General features: G+C 43.8%; 1 protein-coding gene across 2 annotated transcripts in view; it reads right to left on the bottom strand.

The window, feature by feature from the left end:
- The window catches only part of LOC111147529 (ATP binding cassette subfamily C member 5), an 87,831-nt gene extending 64,625 nt beyond the window's left edge, over positions 1 to 23,206 (bottom strand). Inside the window, exons 1-2 of one of the 2 annotated variants that reach the window (XM_022503626.1) lie at positions 23,036 to 23,206; positions 19,059 to 19,242 (exon numbers count right to left, since the gene is read on the bottom strand). In XM_022503626.1, coding sequence (XP_022359334.1) covers positions 19,059 to 19,187 — 129 coding nt within the window. In that variant the 5' untranslated portion in view covers positions 19,188 to 19,242; positions 23,036 to 23,206. Of the gene's footprint in view, positions 1 to 19,058; positions 19,243 to 23,035 lie in introns of those variants that run through there. The other variant, XM_022503597.1, reaches the window with a different exon arrangement.
- Between the last annotated feature and the right edge of the window lie 86 nt (positions 23,207 to 23,292).

The raw sequence follows: 23,292 nt of genomic DNA, 5'->3' as shown, positions 1-23,292 counted from the left end.
TCAAGAGAAAATCCTCTTACTCCAATTAACTATTTTCTTTTTGGCCTTAAGATATTAAGACCTCCCTAGATAGACTTTTCTCACTGTTGGAGGCCACTGTAAAGTATAGTGGTTTTGGATATGAATTTTAGAAGACAAACAACACGGTCCACCAACCTTCAGTGTGTTACTTAGCCACCTAAAGCTCCATTTACTGCTTTATGCAATGGTGCATGCACCCACCACATAGTGTTGAGAGAAACTAATGGGATAATGAAAATTGCTTAGCAAAGTATGGGCACATAATAAACATTTTATACATATTCATTATATTACCAATCTATTCACCAGCTAAGTCTTAAAGATTTTATTTATTTATTTGACAGAGAGAGAGAGAGATCACAAGTAGGCAGAGGGACAGGCAGAGAGAGGGGGAAGCAGGCTCACCGCCGAGCAGAGAGCCCGATGCGGGGCTCGATCCCAGGACCCTGAGATCACGACCTGAGCCGAAGGCAGAGGGTTAACCCACTGAGCCACCCAGGCACCCCTCACCAGCTAAGTCTTATAGCCTATCTCAACTATTTTCTCTTTCCTTTAGCTCTCCCTGACCCTTTTATTTATTTGGCAGTTGTTATTCTTCTTTCTTTTTACAAACCCTTGTGTCAAATGCTAACTATACATGTCAGCAAGGGAGGTGCTCTGCTGGGTCCAAACCCAGACTCAGAAGCAGCTTGTCTATGAACGGTTTAGCACCAGGTTCCCCAACAACGTGGGTGATGGGTGAGGGGGCGGGCCCCCTTTCTGGCCCTGCCCTGTTCCCCTGTGAAGGGGCAGTCTCCATGGACCAGTCCCAAAACCCAGTGGTTGGGGCGGCCCCTCCTGCAGGGACGGTGGGAAACCAGCTACCCCAGTCCAACCAAGGCTCAGCGGAGACATTGATCCTTTCACCTGAGCCAGATTCTTACTTAGAGGCGTTCAGTCATAATCTCCTGACTCTTTCAGGATCACAAAATCTATTTCCTCCCTCCTATGTCTTCCCTATACCTGTACCGCTGCAATGGGTTGCTTCTGATAAGAGCTCCTGGAGTGCAGGCTCCAGTGAAGTAAGACCTTTTGCTTGTTTGTATCCCTGGCCTCTGACACAGTATAGAGCTTGAGACCTACTTTTCAAATGTCAATTAAGGGGCACCTGGGTGACTCATGTCAGTAAAGTATCTAATTCGACTCAGGTCATGATCTCAGGGTTGTAAAGGCAAGGCCTCGGTGGGGCTCCCAGCTGAGTGTGGAGCCTGCTTATGATTGTCTCTCGCCCTCTGCCCCCCCAAACATGCTCATACACAGGTGCACACATCCGCTCTCTCCCTCTCTCTCTCTAAAAAAAAAAAGCCAATTAAAATATCTTCATGTTGGCTCACAGTCTGCATTATTATCATTGAATACCCTGTGATATACCACTGAGGCATCTTCTTAACTACTCTATTTCTGTTTAGATTCTCCACTTGCTTATTATTAACAGTATAATCAATAATTATAATTTATGTTTTTCTTTCCGGTTTACTTAGGACAAGTTCCTAAATAATGGGCGATTACAGGATTAAATAGTGTAGCTCCTAGCAATTAGCCATCTATCCAGTTTGTTCAATTAACCTTATTACAGAATATGTAGTCCAGGATTACTGCAAAAGAGAACTGTTGCTTTGCAAACTGGTTCCTGTACAGCAGGGCAAGGAGAGCCTGAAGAAAGAGGCAGACCACTCTAGACTGGGAGGCAGCAAGTTTAACAAGCAAAGGAATTTACATGAGGCTTACCTTAGGCAGCCACAAGACGAACAGACCTCAGTGCCTGCCCACCAGACCCTAAGAGTTGATGCAGAGACCTTAACTGGGTTTAGCCACATAAACCATCCAATGGTCTCAACACCACACTACTATCTCACAGCTGTGTCCTGGGAACAGCTTTTTGGAGTGGGGAAGGCAAGCAGAAGCTAATGCTGTTCCAAGGACAGCAGAGAAAGTCAGGAGCCTGTGATTGCCTAGGTGGAGCTCACGGGTCAGCGGGCAATCATATCCTCCTGATGACCTTCCCCAACACTCCAACCTCCAGGACCAGCTCTTCCACAATGTGCCCTGAGTAGTCAGCAAGGAGTTTCCCTCGCATGGAGGTGGCCCCTTTGGTGGCTATCTGGCTGCACTGGAGGCAGATGCCACAGCCATAACACAGGCACATAAAAAACACAGATTAAGGTAATGATTCCCAAAATCAGTGCTAACTTTTCCACCAAGAGTCTCATGTTCCAAGCCACTGATTTATTAAGTCTCCTAGGCTGGGTGTTGGATCACTCAGGGCACTTACTTGTGCCCTCATTTGATTTAATAGAAATGATATATTGGAGACTCATCAGGTGTGAACACACAGGATTCTGTTTGGACAATGGCACAGGTGCCTCCTGGCAAGGCAGTAATAATGTCCAAGGCCATTCTATTCTGGAGGACAGCTTTTCTCATTAGAGACATTCAGTGTTCAGTAAGGACAGTCATTTTTGGTTATCATTTCTGTAATGTCCTCCAGGCCAATGGAGGGAACAAAGAAGGCACCCAAATGACTGTATCAGTGGAAAACAGAACATACCCACCCAGCCTCGAGGAGAGGGAGACTGGCAGCTTTGGGAACTTGACCTGGTTGTACACACCATAGATAAGCATACATACTGGTAGGGAGGCAGCACTGGTAGGCCTAAGGGGATGGACCGGGGGTGGGATGTGCCAGACCAGGACACCCAACTCTTCCCCTCTTTCAATGCACATGTTCCATTCCAGGCATCATGGGTTTCAACAACAGGATCCCAGTGGAGACTGAATAGTTCGTCATCCAGGGATGTGAACTAACTCACCAATCCAGGTGGGACATCTCACTGCAAATTCTAATAGATAACACATTTCCAGGCATGATGGGGTTTGGTGTTCTCAGCAGCATAACATGTTGATCCATGGTGAAAGTTGGCACAATGGCTATTTACCATGCCATCCATACCTTTACAATGTTGGGTGCCTCAGCAGGGATCCCCAGTCTGGCATATGGGACAAGAGGTCTGACTGGTTGATCATACAAATGTATTAAAGCTGGGACAGTACTTGAATCCACATGGCCAAGGGGTTTTTATCTATTAGTAATTAAGTCTGCTGCTTTAAGATTCCATTTTTCCTTTCTACCAACCCTACTACTTGCAGGTTATAGGGGCAATGGAACCTAAACTCAATGTCATGTTCTTTTGCCCAGTCATAAACATCATGACCTTTGGTGTGTGACCACTGATCACTGTCTGACTGATTGAGGGTAACTGTACATGGTACTCAGCTTCTCTAATTCCCTCATGGTGGCAGCCCAGTTTGCATGGCAACAGGGGAAAGCTTGAGTTAGGCCAGATGCAGTGTTCACACAAACCAAGGCATATTTAGAATGCTCGCTCTGACAGAGGGAGCCAATATAATCAATTTGCCAATCTGTCACAAGCTGGGAACTGCAGTGGATGGCCTCAGATTCCTTTGGCAGTTGCCTTGGGTATTATTTGGAACACAGAGAACATGATGTCCCTACATTAACCAAATCACTGTATGTCAAGGGCAATCTGGCATCCTCAGCAGTAAATCATTCCACCTGGGCACAATGGTGGCTGCTCTTCCCATGCACTAGGTCCGCTACACCTATTGAAGGACTCACACCGCCATGTCAGAACCTTATAAGCGGGAAGGCACTGAGACTGTCTCAGGCTCTTGCAGGTAAACCCAAATGCTCTCCCACACATCCTGACCCCACAAAGGCCCACTGGTAATCATCCACTTCTCAGCTTCCCATTGTCCAAACCAGAGGGTTAATTCCTTTAGAACAGCCCAACTTTTGGGGCAAAGGGTTAACAGCTAGGACTCATGAATGATCACCTGCCAAACCACTCTGAGTTCAGCCCACTGGCTGTTATACTGGCTGCTGCATGAGAGGCTCTACCTGGAGGTGTGCTCTGTATACTGCTAGAAACTACTGGGGTATGGGGTTTTATCAGGTTTCTGCTCCCTCACATGGCTGGGACCAAAATCCTAGGGGCACTCTCTCCTTCTGTTGTCTCTGCCATAGCACCTGACCCATATCTTCCAGAATCACACACACATCTAACACAAATGGCAGTCCTGCTTGGGAGATGCCTAGGGCTTTAAGCTACTTCTCTAGATTTTTGTCTTCTCCAAAGAGGTGAGCTGCTCTGATCCCCAGTCCCACACATGCCCTTTCTTTGCCAGGTGGGAAAAGGGGTGGAGGCACTGCATCAGGTGGTGAATAAAAGTCCTCCAGAACTCCCAAACTTCCCCAAAGGCTTGAAGCTCTTTCACATTCTTAGGGGATGGACGGGCTTGCACCTTATCAATAGGTTCTGGGATAATGCCCATTTTGACTCCCAAAAACTTCACAGTAGTGCCTGGGCCTTAAATGTTCTGTAGGTACACTCCTATCTTCTCCCTTACAGGTGTTCCAGCAAAATCTGCAGTGTCCCACAGGAGAGGCAAGTCTTCACATGGTAACATTATATCATCAATGCAATGGGCCCATTTTACTGATGTGGAGAAGGAGAACAGGGACAGGTCTCAGGCTACCATCCCATGACATACTGTGGAGCTGTGTGTGTAGCCTTGGGAAAGCACATGAAAGGTCCATTATTGCTCCTCCCACATGAAGGCAAGCTGATCTTAGTTACCAGAAACCTGTACCTGTCAGAGTCTTTTCCATGAATCTCTCTGACGATGAAGCACTTTTGCAAAAGCATCAGAATAAAACAAGACATGTCTGTATAATTGACAAAGGACTTAAAAATGGTCACAGTTAAAGATCTGATGAAAGTTCATGATAACATGGTGGACAGAGAAATTTAGTTATTTCTGTGACATCCTTTTTAAAATAATAACTAGGATTATGAATGAACACTATACCAGGACATATCAGATCTTTGGGAATTTTGTAAAATTTCTGGAGCAATGTGAAGAAAATTTAGTATCACTTCTTATTTGACAATGCTTGCCATGAAATTTAACATGCCAAATAGGCCTAATTAGATCAATGTCTTCCTCTCACAAGGACAAAGAACTCATCTTTTGAGATGGTCCAGGGACCCTCTGAAAAATCCCAAAGTTAGTTCAAAGTCAACAAGACTTCATTAGAATTTGATTTATAGGAACTTTGTCAAAAATATCAAAAGGCTTAAAACACTCGATTAGATTATAGGCTGCTGTGAAACAATACTTAGTTATTCATTTTGCCAAAGTGACAGTTAAAGACTTCAAAAACTAATACAGAAAGTTACAGAATTGTGGAAAAAAACTTAGCTCTTTTAATAGAGAAGACTCAGTTTTCTAAAATAATCAAAGACCTGATAAAGATAACATGAGGCACAGGAAATTATTTCCATAAAACATAGAATCTTTGTTTTCTAGGCAGATTACTTGAAAGGTAAAGAAAAACCATTCATAATCTCATCAGGAACAGACCAACAGTCCAAGAAAACTTTGTCCTTTTAGAAGATGAAATAAAATTGTTTCAGTTTTACATGAGTACATTATTCATATTAAAACTGTGATCTGATGAGCACTGGGCATTATACATAACTAATCAATCATTGAACTTTACATCAAAAACTAATGATGTGCTGGATGTTGGCTAACTGAATTAAAATAAAAAAAGTTTTTTTAAAAAACTGTAAAACTTTTTTCTTTAAGCCAATTAAATAGAGCTTTTTTCACAGTAATTTTGACAATGCCCTCTCAGATAGAAAAACATCACATATATAATATATATCCATTGATACACATAACATGCAGACAGACCCAAACCGAGATCCCAAAGCTTTCATTGCAAAACTCTAGCCATGAATCAGACACCACTCACATGGAAAGCTTTCTGGGGCAAAGGAACTTCTATAGCAGTCCGTATTCTGAAAAGCCTCTTTTCCCCCCATTTATAAATTTAGCCTCTGTGGGCAATGTTTCGGTTATCTCCTGGGGTGTTTACATTTCAAAGACATGATAAAATTTACAACCTTAAGTGGGGGGCAGAAAGAGTGTTAGTTTTCTCTTCGGAGTTTTTTGAGTAATTGGTATTTAGAACTTTCCTCTGTATTAGGGGCTGGACAGCACTGGCGTTTTGTCTGTTTCACTGTCAATCACCAAAAATAGTGTCCCTTTCATTCTGTTCTCTTCACTTTCTAGCAATCTTCCCCCTTAGAGTCCTAATCAGGCTTAGTCACAGGTGCTCAGACCTCAATCCACAGCTGCCTGCACCCTCCTAGCTTTGCAAAATGGCACACTGGGGTCTCTAACTTATTATCTTGCTCTCCCACCTTGTCTGCCACTTCTGAAGCTAACAGGGTAGTGGACAGGTACACATTGTTCTCTAACTTCAGCCTCTAGCTGGGCATCAGTGGCTAGCAGAGCTGCCTGCAGTAGAGACCAGCTCACTGTGGGAGACATCCCTTTCCCTCCTTTGCTGCAGTGTGCTAGGAGTAGTTTCTCAAAAGTACATCAAACCCGCTGGCATTTTTAGGGTATCCCAGTACTCTCGTGCGAGTCCACAAGCATCTAACAAACAGGCCACCACTCCCCACCTCAGGTTGATAGCCAACCAGGGATGTCCCTCAAGGAGGATGCCTCTTTCCCGTAGCCATTTTGTTGGTCTCCTGGCTGGTTTGCCGACTGTTGGTTTGTAAACTGGCCCCCATACAAGCAAGCCAAGGAGATAGAAAGAGCCAAACCACTCCAGGCTGGTAGGTGGCAGATTTCATAAACAAAGGAACTTATATACGAGACTTTTCTTTCTTTCTTTTTCTTTCTTTCTTTCTTTTTAAGATTTTATTTATTTATTTGACAGAGAGATCACAAGTAGGCAGAGAGGCAGGCAGAGAGAGAGTGAGGGGGAAGCAGGCTCCCTGCTGAGCAGAGAGCTAGATGTGGGGCTTGATCCTAGGGCCCTGAGATCATGACCTGAGCCGAAGACTGAGGCTTAAACCACTGAGCCACCCAGGTGCCCCAAGACTTTTCTTGAGTGGCCACAAGATGAGTAGATCTCCACTCCCCCTGGCCAGAATCTTAAACGTTTATACAGAAGCCCTAACCAGGTTCAGTTACGTATACAGTCCAGATGGTCTCAAAAGCACATTACTATCTCAAGGCTGTGTCCTGGGAGACAGAAAGGCAAGTGGCAGCCATATTCCAAGGACAGGGGATGGGAGTGAAGAGCTTCCCATTGTAAGGGTCCAGCTCATGGGTCAGTTGGTGGTTACATCCTCTTGATGACCTCCCCCCTAAAGCTAACTAAAGACTGTCAGCTTTAGTACTCTGAGTTTTATTTCGTTGACCTGATGCTGCCTCTGTCCCGCCCATCCCAGGGCTTTAGCAAGAAATAGAGGAAGCTAGGGCAATCTTCCTTGTTTGTAGCCAGATCTCATGACTAGCATGGATCTGTAAAGGCAAACTGCTTCCTCTAAGAAGACAGGAATATTTGGGCAAACTAACTTACAATAAACCAACATAGCATTTACTATGTGCCAAGCATTGTTTCAAATACTTTATAGATACTTACTTATTTAAATCCTCATAACAACCCTAGGAGGTAGGGACTATTATCTCTCCTATTTTACAGCTGAGGAAAGGGAGGCACTTAGATGTTAAGTAGCAGCAGGGATCTGAATCCAGGCTCCAGACCCGAGGCTCTTAATTACTATGCTACTTTCCTTTCAAAGAAAAAAACAAGCAAATAAACCATCACTGTACAAGATGACCTCAAATGTACCTTTACAGACAGCTCTCCGCTTTTCCCCAGGATGAGTATCAGATTAAAATAAACTATGACTCTCTGACTCTCTCAACTAATCTCCATGATAAGCAAATGGTAGTTTCCAATGTCAAAGTCACAAGGACATGATTAGAACACCAGAATGTAAATAAACTTTTACCTAATTGCAAAAATGTACTTCCTGATTATTTTTAAACCAAAGGTAAACAGATGTTAAGATACATACATTATAGACTTATACTGAAACATAAAATAAAATTATCCTTATACCACCCTCCAGTAACTGCACAGATGTCTTATCCTTCTAACTATTCTACTGGCCTAACTTCTCTCCCTAGGCTTCCTAAAAAAGCTTACCTGGCCAAACATGCCAGGAAAAAAAAGCATGTCTCTTCAAAGGTAAAAATAAATTGATCATACCATACTAACATTCTGTAAAGTGAGCTATCAACATTCTAAGGTTGAATGGATTAAAAATGGAAATGAACCAAGAGAAAGGAATTACTATATTCAAGCCATAAGGGCGTACTATATGAAAACGTAAATAATATAACAGGGTAGAGAAACATGATTCAGTGAATATTGGTGGGACAAACAAATAACAGATTAAAGGTGAATTAATTGAGATTCAGATTTCCCTCTGTGGTACTGTGATTTATAAGAGATATATATATTTGGTGACTCAGATAACCAAAATATATTTTCATATACGTTTGGTCTTCATCCACACTTACTGGATCACGGCTCCAAAACCCCTTAGAACTTCCTAAGTGCTGAGAGTGATAAAGGTGTCTTTTATTGTCTTAATGAAAGAGACTTTTGGACTCCATCCAAGGTTGGGGACTGACTGCTGGGAGAACCAACCATGTGATTAAAGGGTTGGAACTTTCAGTCTTGCCCCCCACCACGGGGCTGTAGGTTGAATCAGCCAATGGCCAATAACTTTGTCAATAATGACTATGTAATGAAATCTCTATAAAAACTCAAAAAGACTAGGTTTGGAGAGCTTCCAGGGTGGTGAACACATGGAGATTTGAAGAGACTGGTGCACCTAGAGGTCCATGACCTTTCCCCTATCTTGCCCTGTGTTTCTCTTCATCTGGCTGTTCATATATTTTATCATATCCTTTAATAAATTGATAAACATAAGTGTCTCCCTGAGTTCTGTGAGATGCTCTAGCAAATTAAAAGAAGTTTAAGGAGAAAGTTGTTGGAACCTCCCATCTGTAGCCAGTCGGTCAGAAATAATAGGTAACAAACAACCTGGGGCTTGCGACTGGCATTCGAGGTTGTGGGGTGGAGGGCAGTCTTGTAGGACTGAACCCTGAACCTGTAGACGTAGGGAGGGTGATTTTTCTTGCCCTGGGAGCATCTGGCAATGTTTGGAGACATCTCTGGTTGTCACAACTGTGCACCCAGCGGGCAGAGGCCAGGGATGCTGCAGAACATCCTACGAGGCACAGAAAAACCCCCCACAAGAAAGAATTCTCTGGCCCCAAAATGTCAGTGGTGCTCGGGTAGCCCTACATGGCTAACCAGTTCACCTAGTTAGGATTTCACCTGTGCTGATCTAGGGGGATGTACTTGTTATGTTACAGTACTTTAAATTCTTTTTAGAAGTAACTCTTTAAAGTTTCTCTGGAGAGTGGGTAAGGGCACCCATTTCTCTTTATTTCTCTTAACACACACTGCAGACGGAAAGGCTCTCTATGGCAGGATGACTCGGCCAGAGAAAGGTAGCTGCAGCAGCAGATTCATTCCAAAGGGAAAAATACTGCTTGATCTGGGAGCTGAGAAAACATGAGAGCAGGAAATACTACCACCACTTATATCTTCCCAAGGATTATGTAGCTAGGAGATGCTGAGCATTTTTTGCCCTACTAAGGCGAGGCTGATGGAGCACAATGGTGGGGGGGAGCGGTTCTGGGGAGCTCAAAGGGGCCCACGAAATCAAATAAAGGTCAGGGAGACACACAGTCTTATTCATGTCCATCGGGTGAGTGAAACAAGGACAATCTGACGCATAAGCAAAGGGAGATCCTTGCACAAGAGACTTGCCCCCCGAGGGGCACACTAACACCATCCCCACGGCTGGGATCATTGCCGCACCTATCACACTGCATGGCCGCCACTTAACTCGTTTGTCTCATTTGAACAGGCTGCCAGAGCGGAACGTCTGCTGACAAGGCAACCGTGGGCTTAGCCCTGCATGGAGGCCCCGGGGACAAGATACCAGGGGCCAGAAATCGTTCCCCAGGCTGCACAATCCCTTCCTGACAGCAGGACAAGAGTGGGGCAGCCTTCCTAAACCCGGCAGCTGAGGACTCATCCAAGTTGTTCCTGAATGCAGGGAGCGCAGGAACAGACTGGCAGTGCAGAGGCGCCTCTCGGCTTCCAAGGGGATTAAAGGCTGCACCACTCCAGTCTGGCACACCCCACAAAAACAGCAGTATTGGGGGCACCTCAGAAAGTATGGGCCTCAGATCCTACAGCACATTCTCCCCCTCCTCTCCTTTAATTCACAAGATTTTAACACAGACTCAGAATGGGCAGCCTCTTAGAAACATTTCTGGCCCTAGAAAAAGCTTTTCTACCCTGTAGATGCCTTTATGACAAACATCTAGACAGACAAATTTATTAAGGGGAACTCTTACATGATCAAGAGACTCAAAATCTTAAAAATTAAGTTAAAAAGAAATTAAAATTTTATTTTAAATTAGAAAAGAAATTGAAGGGCGCCTGGGTGGCTCAGTTGGTTGGGCGACTGCCTTCAGCTCGGGTCATGATCCTGGAGTCCCGGGATGGAGTCCTGCATCAGGCTCCCAGCTCCACGGGGAGTCTGCTTCTCCCTCTGACCTTCTCCTCGCTCATGCTCTCTCTCACTGTCTCTCTCTCTCACATAAATAAATTAAATTAAATTAAAAAAAAAAAGAAAAGAAATTGAAAATGTGATACTCTCCCAAGACCAATTGACTTCAGGCATTCCCATCCTCCCTACCTCAAACAAGACAAAGAGAACGACCAAGGACATCTCCTCTCCCAGTTCTCATCCCATCCTTATTGCAATGGATTAGGAACATGATCTTGACTATCGTCAGCTTTTTTCTTAAGAACTTCCACATTAGTGGCCACTTCAGTCCAGAGGGATAGCAAAATTCTAGAAGGCAATTCATGAGTTCATCCAGAAGACAACTGGGTAGAACTTAACACCAACTTCATGGTAAACAGGTATTTTCCTGCAGCTCATAATCTAGCATCTTCCAGTAATCCGCAGGAATTGGAGAGCTTTCACTTGTTTCATAAGCTTAATTCCAAGGAACTTATTCAAAGTTCCTATTACGCTGGGGTGTGAGATTAATGTTGTTATTACAATGATAAGGTCTCAAAGGATTAAACTGAAAATGAACCCAGGGAGAAAAAGCGACTTACAGGAAACACTTGGGAGCCCCACTGGCTGAGGGGATAAGAAGAAATTTTACTCCGTGAGATCTACAGCAGAGGCTCTCTGTGCTGGCTACACATCCGGATCACCACGGCAGCTTTAAAACAACACAGATGCCTGCCTGAGTGCTACTCCAGAGACTGTTTAATGGTTCTGGGATAGGGCCCTGCAGAGGCATGGTTTTTAATGTTCTCCAGGTGATTTTAATATGCAGCCTAGGCTGAGAATTAGATTTAGAAAGTAGAGTTTTGCTCTTTGGCATTTCACAAAATCTCTTCAAGACTGCCAGGCTTTAGCTTTTAAAAAAAAAAAAAATCCAAAGTATAATTTGTAGGTAAAACTTCCTTCAGTGCCCAGTACCATACATACGCCCACGACCAAGGCTTAGTGCTTCTGTCACGTGACCCCACCCTGCAGCACAAGCGGCAGCCCCCGACCAGGGTGAGAAGCAAACACAAAAGTGAAGACTGGGGCAGCCTCACTCTTTTTCTACTTTGAGAACACAACATTTAAGAAAACCAAGTGTCTGCTCAACACCGTTTCTGCTTCAGTAAACGAAGTTTTCTCATCTGATATCTAAGGAGAGTTAAGCTGATTACTTGAACTGCTAATTTACAAAATAATCTTAAATAATTAAAACATATATAAAGATCTAATTAACTAAATAGGCTAACTCCCTAAAAAGAGGATAAGAAGGGAAAGGACGGACAAGCTTAATTCTGCTAATTAGTGAATTTCAGTGTACGGAATTAACTTCATATTAATCTGTCATTTTGATATTGACAGGTTTGATTATTGCAAAGACTTCTGGAGGCCCTGTTTCCTGTTCCTGGCATTGACCTTTTTATTTCTGATTAAGAGAAAGGGAAAAAAAATGGTAAGACATGAAAGAAAGCCTTAGCAGAAGGCTACCTAAAAGCAGAACCAAGATTTCACTGAACAAGTTTTCATTAACCATTTGTAACGTCCCAATTATATATCTTAACAAAATAAAGACTCAGGTATTTAAAGCTGCTTAACATACAGGAAACTGTTCCAATACTTTTCTTCCCTTTTGGCAGAAAGCTCCTTTACCTCAGGCCAACAGGCTATATTTGTTTGCCTGAAGCAGCATTTCCTAGGAAAGCGGCAGGCAGCTTTCCTACTGCAGACAGCAGAAAGGGCTCCTGATCACGGCAGCAGGCCAACCTCCGGAGACCACGGCTCTGTAGAGTCATTTCACCACGCAGGAAAGCCACTGGGGCTCTACACCAATGACAGAGCTGTTGTCATCTCCGCCAGAGGACTCTGGGCTGCTATTGGAAACCAACACCTGGCACCATGCCAGATCACCGTATCACACCCCGACAGAGCTTTATAAGGCTTTATAGGGAAAAGGGGGTGGGGGAAGCAGGTGTTCCTACTCATCCTATCACTGACTGCCCAGAAAATCTGCTGAGTCACTAAGTACCAATCAAGAGAAAAATAATGCAGAGACTGCAAATACTAATCTCCTTCATCCTGCTTCTCCTTCCTAACAGCAAGTGGACTCCCAGGTAATATTCTTAACTCTGAAAACACAAGGGCATAGGTTAAATTCACATACCCTTAGTCCATACAGAAAAGCTGAATTCAGAGTTCAAATCTCTGAAAGTGTAATGTACTAGATGAAACTACTTTGTAACAGTGGTTGTTGCTAGGTAAAGGGGTTAAGGGTGATCTATGTTTTCTGCTGTAATCTTCTAGAAGTTGATAAGAGTGTATATTGAGACCACAATTCATTCATATTCATATTCATTCATATGACTTAGAATCATGTTTCTTGGTAAGAGATTAGACTCACATCCTTGAGCCCTGGGATATAACTTCAGCTCACCAAAATAAATTATTAATTATGAAAACTCCAACCAAGGCTAGAGGGTCAGTCTAACATAGAACTAAAGGAAACACAAGTGAAGGTCAATGGACTTTATGTGTACTTGCTTTGCTACCTTTTCTACTGGCAGAATATTCTAACTTGGTAGAAAGAAAATTTCACCATTGGTGCACTTTTGAGAGAAGGGAAAAAAAGAGTGAGCAGTCATAATGGCATATGAGTTAACTTCTGCTTATTTCCAGTCTTCCTCTTTTCCTAGATTAGACATGCTTGTGAAAAGTCACCCTTGGCTTTGGCCTGAGAGCCTCAAGCAAAAACAACCACCACGATGAAAAAGCTTAGAGAAGTATCAAACAGCTTTGTCCTACTTCTGCTGAAGTTTTAACTTAAAGCAACTAAAATCCAAACTCTTTGGCCCATTATTCAAGAACACACACAGCATGTGAAACTCGCTGACCCATCCCCCTACATCTGCGAGTCCACACTTCATGCATAAAGCCAACAGGGCCTCCTCCTCCCTATCCACAGAGATTTCTTCTGCCAGTTCTTCATTCCTCCACATTCTCCCTATTCCTCAAGTCTCCAATCGGTGCCACCTCCTCCTAAAGTCTTCCCTGATCTCGGAGACCAAAGCATTCTTTCCTTCTTGCTAATTTCCACAGCACCAAAATGACAGTCATCTAGGTACATGTCTAGGAGTTTCACGTTCTGTGTACCAGGACAGGCAGGTCCCCCCAACAGTTTCTCTTCATCTGCTCCAGCCCACTTTGTTCAGGACTGTGTGTGCATCTTGGAGACTGCTGAATAAAAGATGAATAAACATCACATCTTCAAACAAACCAACCAGGGCTTGTGGTGTTAGTGATCTCCAAGTGCATACTGAATGCAGTTGTAAGAAAAGGAGCCAGGAGAGTCTGTTTCAAACACAGTCAGGGTTAAGGAGCAGTCTAGACATGATCTTCATGTGGGTTCAACTAATGTCAGCCTAATGCCAAGCTTAGTCCTTAGGCTCAAAAAACTAACAGCAGCAGAATGCACTCCCGTACACACCTCAGGGTTCAAGGATGTCTCCTCAGCCTCAAATCGTGCGTGGCCACCAGCATTCACTTATTTGTCCTAAACAAAGTGAAGGGTGAAGATGACTGATTTTACCTTAATTATCTCTAAGCTGATAGGACACGACTATTTGAAGATGTGACTGATGAGAGCAGTTTTCCCAATGGGTATTCCAAAAGAAAGATTTGGTCACAGCACAAAGAAATAAGCAAACTGTGTACTCCGCAACTTTGCTTAAAGCTTGAGAGGAAAAATCATGGCCTGTTCAAAATCAGAATTTGTTTCTGGGTGCTTTGCTTCTGACTTATGGTTTGACACAGTTTCACATTTCCATGTCAACTGAACCCATGAAAGGCTAATGGAGGTGCATAAAACGAAATAAGAGCCACAGAAGGGTCCTCATCTTTCGTTACTTGGAGGGGCTGTTTTTTATTTCTGATGGATACCTGGCATCTGAGAGGTCCTGTTCCAGATTTCCTCCTTAACAACTAATAGAGAAATGATAGTTATGATCCTGTGACATGAAATTGTAATTTTTTTTTTTTTAAGATTTTATTTATTTGTTTGACAGGCAGAGAGGCAGGCAGAGAGAGAGAGAGAGAGGAGGAAGCAGGCTCCCCACTGAGCAGAGCCTGATGCGGGGCTAGATCCCAGCACCCTGGGATCATGACCGGAGCCGAAGGCAGAGGCCCCAACCCACTGAGCCACCCAGGCGCCCCTGAAATTGTAATTTCTAACCAATTAGCTGCTTACATTTTTTAAAAAAACACATGTTTACACAGCCATCCTGTTTCCCAACTACTTAAATTATCCATTTTTATACCATCTCTGAACCAGAAACATTTTATCATCTTGCTGGTTCTGTCAGCAAACTGCTAACATATGAGACAAGTTCAAGATAAATGTGTCTAGGAAATTTGGGGTTTTGACAGGTAATATTCAAGATTCTAGGCAGTATGAGAACTTTTAAAAACATTTGATAGTTATGCATTCATTTTAATGTATATAAAAACCAGGCTCCATAAACCTGTGATTTTATTGCTCTGGTCAAGGCTGAGCAAAAAGAAATCCAGTAGATTAAAAGAAATACATGGGTGCCAGGGTGGCTCAGTGGGTTAAGCCTCTGCCTTCAGCTCAGGTCATAATCTCAGGGTCTTGGGATCGAGGTCTGCATCAGGTTCTCTGCTTAGCAGGGAGCCTGCTTCCCCATCTCTCTCTGCCTGCCTCTCTGCCTACTTGTGATCTCTCTCTCTATCAAATAAATAAATAAAATCTTAAAAAAAAAAAAATACTTTACCTAAAAAAAAAGTTCAGAGGGTACGAAGGATAAGATAAAAATCATGAAAACAGCACTCAAATTTAAAAGTCTGGGAAACATGAAAGGATAAGGAAAATGAAATTCACGTGGACTCCTAAAATTTTATCAAAGTGGTTTAACCTTCCTGATTCAAGATAAGACTCGATCACATGAAGGAAACTTGCTGTCTGGCAGCTGACTTAATAATTTAGTGGTCAAAAGGCACAACAGTATTTCTATTTCCAGTTCTTCCCTGCTGTAGAGGATAAGCTGGGCTGCCACCACGCTGCCTAACGTCAGTTTCTACTCTTATCACCTGGACGGGTACCCTGGCCCCAGAAATTTCACCAGACCACACAATAGCTTCCCAGGTTTCAACTCTTTCTGCTTTTTTATCAGCCAGCCTTGGGCAAGCTTGCTCACTCCCCAGGCTTCACCTACATGGACACACTGATGACTTTTTTTGCCTGTGCTCTACCTACCTACTGATCATTTTATCTGGACAGGCTCAAATTCAACATGCTCAGAGCAAACTCATTTCCACCTCCTGAATCTTCTTCTCTTCCCATATTTCAGTTTGGGGATTCATACTTATAAATTCTTACTACCCATCCCATACCACCCAATACTTCCTTCTTCTTCCAGAGATGCCCCTAAGTATAACCCCTCTCCTACATCCTCCCTATTAGGCTTGGACACAGACCTTTGGCCTCTCTAAAGGAGACGGGTTTAGGAGCCTCCTGGATGCTCCCTGTATATTTTGTCTCTCCCTCCTATCCGGGTTTTTTTCCACACTGTCTCAAAACTAATCTTCTTAAGATAAAAATCAAGTCTTAAAAATCCCTTCTCAGCACACTATCATCAGTGATTGGGTAACACAAATGAAAACTACAATGAGATATCAGACATACCTATCAGAATGGCTCAGATAACATTCTGATAACGCCCAAAACTGGCAGGAATGCTGAGAAACAGGATCGCTCCTATATTGTTGGTGGGAAGGTAAAAGTGTATGGATTCACCCTGGAAAAAAGTATTGACGTTTCTCATACAACTAAACATGCACTTACCATATGACCCAGCAACTGCACTCCTGGGCATTTATCCAGACAAATGAAAGCTTACTCACACAAATCCCTATACACAAATGTTCAAGGCAGCTTTATTTGTAACAGCTACACACTAGGAAGAATCCAGAATGTCCCTCAACAAATGAATGGTTAAACAGACTGTGTTTCCTCTGTAGCATGGAATAGTACTCCCCATTACAAGGAAAAAACTATCTGTGACAAGAATGCTACTCACAAAAAAAAAGTTCTGATACACATAACAAAGTACATGGATCTCAAGGGAATTATGCACACTGTAAAGAGCCAATCTCAAAAGCTACATACTACGTAATTCCATTTTTGTATAGCATTCTTTTTTTTTTTAATTTTTTATTTTTTATAAACATATAATATATTTTTAATCCCCAGGGGTACAGGTCTGTATAGCATTCTTAAAATGACAAAATCACTGGATGCCTGGGTGGCTCAGTTGGTGAAGCGACTACCTTCAGCTCTGGTCATGACCCTGGAGTCTGAGGATCGAGTCCCCAGTCAGGCTCCCTGCTTAGCAGGGAGCCTGTTTCTCCCTCTGACCCTTCCCCCTCTCATTCTCTCTCTCTCTCTCTCTTTCTCAAATAAATAAATAAAATCTTTTTTAAAAAATGACAAAATTACTGAGGCAGAGAACAGATTAGAGGTTACCTGGGCAGGGCGGAGGAGAAAGGTAGCTGTGAGGAAGGTGAGGGTGGCAGGAGAGATGCTGGTGACGGTACTGTTGTGTGTTCTGATTGTGAGGCAGTGGTCACACAAATCTACACATGTGAAAAAACTGCACAGATTATACACACACAAACCAGCACCCACAAAACTCTAAGGCCAATTAAATCTTTTTTTTTTTTTTTTAAGATTTATCTACTTTTGAGAGAGAGAAAGAGAGCAAGCACAAGGGGGTTGAGGGAGGGGCAGGGGAGAGGGAGAAGTAAACTCCCCAGTGAGCAGGGAGCCTGATGTGGGATTTGATCCCAGGACCCTGGGATCATGACCTGAGCTAAAGGCAGAGGCTTAACCGACTGAGCCAGCTAGGCGCCCCAAAACCAGTTAAGTCTTAATAAGGTATACGGTTATATCAATGTTGAAATACTGTACTACAGTGATGCAAGAAGTTACTATTGGGGGAAGCTGGATAAAGTATCCATGAAATGTCTTTGTATTATTTTTTGCAACTGCATGTGGATCTACAATTCTCTCAAAATAAAAAGGGGGGGACCCTTCTCAATAACTTCTAAGAGCTCCCCAGTGGTCATAGTAAGTTGCCCTAGCACGGCACGCAGAATTTTCTTTCACATCTTAAGCTCCAGACAACTAGTTCTCAGATCTAACATTTACCGAGCACAGGCTATGAGGCATTTTGTAGGTATCATCTCATTTAATCCTCAGTGATCCCGTGAGTTAGGTTCCACCATCAAAAGCACTTTATTCATAAACCTAAAGCACAGATGACACAATAGCTTGAAAATATCGCCACCCAATCATCCTTCCAAGCCTTCTTCCAAGCATCCTTCCAATGCTACCTCTGTGACCTTCGCCAGAGTTAAGAGCTATCCTAACAGTGCCTAGCTCTCAGAAGATAGTCAATAAATGTTTAACATAAGGCCTAGACAAATGATACAAATCAGTTACAAAACTGGCACCCTAAGGATCCGACAGTGATCACACTATGCTTCTCCGAAGTTAAGCCTGAATGGGAAAGCACTGTGTAACACACAGTGCGGACAGAAAACACCGATCAGTGAGAAATGTTGATTAATAAGGCAAAAGCTTTCACACGGAAGAGGGACAGATAATGTCAGGCTAATGAAACTCCAGTGTCAGCTGCGAAGTTCATATGATTCTCAAGTTTGCACATAACAAATACAGTAACACAAACCTCACCTTCCTAACCCAATTAACCCCATTCTTCCTTATTAGTTACTTTTGCAATTGAAGTAATTTTTTTTTTTTTTTTTCAGAAGAAAGACATTTCTTCCAGTTTAAAATGTATATTTCATTATTTCCCTTGGAGAAAACTAGATTCTCATCTAAAGACTCCTTCACATTCATGGATTTCCTCAGAAAACTTAAGGGTTATACTACAACAATCTAGAATTGCTCCAGTACTCTGAAATCTGAACGAGTCCCTCCAAAGGATTCACATTTTAAACACAGACAACAGAGGGGGGGAAATTTTTAAGTATATGCATGAAGGTTAATGGTTTGTATTCCCTCTGCTCCCTCCCCAGCATCCCCACCTCCATCCCTACAAGTTGACTTCCCTTAAGCAAAGCCTTTCCAGAAGGCACCAAAGGCAGTATAAGCCAGAGAGAGAACTCAGAGGAACAGGTGGGAGGCTGAAGCCAACCTCTCCTCCTTCACGTGCACCTGTAAATTCTTATCAGTAACCTCAAGCCAATAACAAAAATGAAACTTCATTTTAATGATGCATTAAAGGAAGAAAGAAGGTACGGTCTAGTGCAGCAAGCAGGTTAGAAAAGGGATTCAGGAGAGGAAATACTGACCGGCTGAGTTCTCTTGTATTTGGAGTCCTCGCGCTCTCTGTGCTGCCCAGAAGTGCTGGTTCTCTCCCTCACACTTCTATAACCAGGACTGGGGATGATATACTCTTTTCCTATGTCGATATCCTTCATCTTCTCTGAATGGAGATGCCAGGGCTCACAGACTTTTGGTTTCACTTGAGAATTTCTGAAATAAAAAAATCCACCAAGGAAGAACACGGCACGTTAAGGATACCGGAACTTGAAAAATAATTTTCAAAACTTTTAAAAATTTCATCGAGGGAAGGTATTTCCTAAGTTGTGCTGAAGCATATGCAAAAGTACTTTAAAATAGGAAGAAAGGGGGGCACCTGGCTGGCTCAGTTGAAAGAACATGTGACTCGTGATCTCAGGGTCATGAATTCCAGCCGCACACTGAGTGTAGAGATTAAATAAACAAACAAACAAATAAATAAATAAATAAATAAAAATAAAATGGGGGGGGAGGACAAAAGCATTAATGTTTTCTTACCATTATATCTATGAAAAATAATTTTTCAGAAATGTTTCAAGTGCCATTTCATTTTTGAAAGAAAAAAAATTCCAGTGTAGTAGAATCAAGAATTATCACTTCCCACCTCTAAGGGGGAAAAGAAAGATTAGAAAAAAATAAACACACCAGTAAATAGAGACTGCCCCCTTCAACTAAGCTTAAACCCAATGTATAGAGCATTTAGATAAGTCTTAAAAAAAAAAAAGGCTTTTAAGTCTGTTCCAAGCATTACAAACTCCATAATTTTAAAATGGGTATCATTCCTCCTACTAAATGTTACTAAATGAAAACTCACAAAGCACTTATTCTACCAATGATATCCCAGCCTGCATTTTTTTTTTTTTAAAGATTTTATTTATTTATTTGACAGACAGAGATCACAAGGAGGCAGAGAGGCAGGCAGAGAGAGAGAGAGGAGGAAGCAGGCTCCCCGCAGAGCAGAGAGGCCTGGGATCATGACCTGAGCCAAGGCAGAGGCTTTAAACCACTGAGCCACCCAGGCGCCCCCCAGCCTGCATTTTTATAATCAAGTAATCGATTAGTTAATGCTATTTTATTTTTTAAGATTTTATTTATTTATTTGACAGACAGAGATCACAAGAAGGCAGAGAGGCAGGCAGAGAGAGAGAGGGAAGCAGGCTCCCCACTGAACAGAGAGGCCTGGGATCATAACCTGAGCCAAGGCAGAGGCTTTAAACCACTGAGGCACCCAGGCGCCCCAGTTGATGTTATTTTAAAGCTCCATGAAGTTACATGGATACAATACAAATCAATAATGCATCTTAACTTTACAAACAAATTCCCCTTGGGCCACTGAAAGGGTTCTAGAATTAGACAGTGGTGACAGTTGCACAAACCTGTGAACGTGCTACCCAAACACTGAGTTGTATACTTTAAAGGGGTGCATTTCATGGTATATAAATCATACCTCAACAAAGCTGTTATTAAAATACAATAACAAAAACAAACTCCCCATCCTGTCCTACAAAATCTTACCTAGTATCTACTGAAACTCCATTCTAAACCCCAGCTTGCCTGGCTACCTTTAATCAATATCCTGTATCAACTCTGGTTACTGCTGAGAAAATAAAGCACACACATTCCCCTTGAAAACGTTCTTCCCACTCCGAAATGGTTCAACGTTTCCCAGATACAAGCTGAGAAAACACCTTTCAAACCAGCCTCGCTAACAATTAAAGAAGTGTAGCAGTCTGTGTTGCCTTTTGGATTCCATAAATTCCTACCTATCACTGTCTGAAAAGCACTACTCTGCGGACAAAATTCTGACAGCACAATTCATTTTTTAAGATATCAGAGAAAGGGAGAATACTTACTAAATGAAAGAGGACTAATCTCCTCCATGCAGACGTGCTTCCAGCGCACAAAAATCTTGACTTCTGGTCTTTCAGAAGTCTGGTTCAAGTAACCTGAATTGATAATGCCAAATTACTTATCTTAAAAACAACAACAACAAAAAGTCACCTTGTCCAAGGACAAATGGCACCAAAAAGAACACCAGCTTACAACCAAGAGCACAGCAATCACGTCACTGAGACCTCATTAAGCCTAAACTATAAACAGACCTGGCATCTGCCAGTGTCCCCAATGTCGGGATGCCGCACAGTTCAGAGTAATCCTTCTCGTTCGAGGGATCACAGAAGTCCAACCTTCCTCTCAAAAGGTTCCCTAATGCAGCTGATTATGTGCAAGCTGAAAAGATTAGTCCTCCTTTGCAAAAAGGCAGGAGGAGGGAAGTGAGTTTGAAAGGGACACCGCCAAACTAATTCACAATCTCAAAGGCCGTGTCAAGAAGAACATAAAGCACGTCTCAATCATCTAAGAACTCGTCATAACCAAAGTTCGTTCCAGTCACTTTATTTCAAGTTATTCTATGTCTGGGGGGCGGGGGGGAGCAGTCTTCCATTACCTCTAACACTCTTGCTTCTTTAATTTCCTGGGAAAAGAGGCACAGCCATGAGAGTAGGCAGGCCTTGAGTAGGCACAATCTAGTGCCAGTAGTACTATCTCTTGGCCTTGAACATAAGGAGGATTGCATCTTCCCAGGGTTGTAAGACAGGGCACCCCACACGGAGGCCACCCAAGAGCTAGGAATCCTGATAGGTTGTAGGAAGAAACTGAGAAAGGATCACTAGTCTTGATTCTTTTTGATTCTACGTGTATTTCCCTATTTTCCTCTGTTCTCCCTCACAGTTGCTCAAAAGTTGTATTTAAATGCTAACTTGCCTCAGCTATCAAGAAAGGAAAAAAAGGAAAGGATTTTTTTTTTTTTCACGTTTGAGTCAGAGCTCTACAATGGCGCTAGCGGAATAACCAAAGTGGGAGAACCCCAAAGAAGTGCCCAGACTCAAAATCAAATAGAGAGGAGGCCATTGGGTCAGCTGCCTTGTTTATCAAGGCTCTCCTAACAGTGGTAAATTGTGGACCTTCTCCCTGCACAATGATGCAGAGGAAACTGCATTGGGGTGGGGTGGGGTGGGGGGGAGTCCATAGGATTACAAGAACCATAACTAGCCAGACGGGTGTCTCCAAATTGCCTTCGTGACATTCCTTAGGTATCCAACTTCAGGAATTTCATTGAGGCCCTGCAGCTGCACAAGACCCGAAGCGATTTGCCACCCGCTTGTGCCTCCAACATTCCGCACCGCTCACTTAGGCGCCAGACCCCTTTACAACCTATCCATCTCTCCCTTCAAAACCTTCTGAAACTTTGCCAATCATTCCCGTGCCCAGCTGCCTTCTGCCTCCCCACGGCTGTGCCGAAACCAGATGACCCCCGTGCAATAAACACAAAGCAACGTGAGGCTTTGACGGGTGGAAGTGGAAAGACACTGATGACAGCTAAGAGATTTTAGGGTTCCACGCGGGGCTCTGCCCTGGGTTTGCTGTGCGTACTTCTGTCATAAAGCTCCATTTATCCATGTGCAAAAAAACGAGAGGATGACTTCTAAGGTCGCTGGCAGCTCAGAGTCGCCGGTGTGCGGCTTGAGCGGGGGTGCCCCAGGCCGCCCTCCCCACAAGCATGAGAATAGGGGCTTCTCCCCGGCCAGCCTCGCCTGGGACGCCCTGACCCTAGGGCGTTCCCACCGCGCGTTCGGGCCTGAGGAGGCCACCGCAACCCACACCCACAGGCCGCGGGCGCAGCACCCCCTGGTGGCCGCAGCCGGGAATGTAGCCAGCGCTCCCGACCACTCATCCCACCCTACCTGCCTTGCGACGCCAGGATCACGCCACCACACCTCGGGGGTTGCGTCCCGATGAGGGCAGCGGGAGACCTGAAGGAGGCCAGGCTGCGCTTATCGGGTCTCGGGTTTCCCCCGAACTGCTCTTATCCCCGACCCAAGCCCGCCACCCACGGACGGAACACACAGGGGTGACCCCCGTGACAACCAAGGGAGATGGAAGGGGTGCGGCGGTAGCAGCTACCTACCTGTGCCCCGGCTCCAGGGCGGCCGTACCGGCCACTCGACCACGCTCCCGAGCATCAGCCCCGGAGCAAAACAAGCCTTTATAGCGGCATTGGCCGCCGGACTGCGCAGGCGTGCTGCACAAAGGCTCCCCGAGCCTGAAGGGAATTGTAGTTCCCCCTTCCAGGAGCCCGAGGCTCAACACACGGCAAAGGACTCTATTTCCCAGAAGCGCCACAGAAGCCCTGGAGGAGGTGTAGGCTGCTCCTCCTTTCCACCG

The sequence above is a fragment of the Enhydra lutris genome, unplaced genomic scaffold, assembly GCF_002288905.1.
Source record: "Enhydra lutris kenyoni isolate GAN:26980312 unplaced genomic scaffold, ASM228890v2 scaffoldscaffold2, whole genome shotgun sequence".
In the NCBI taxonomy this organism is placed as follows: domain Eukaryota; kingdom Metazoa; phylum Chordata; class Mammalia; order Carnivora; family Mustelidae; genus Enhydra; species Enhydra lutris.
This window is presented reverse-complemented; position numbering and strand designations above follow the sequence as displayed.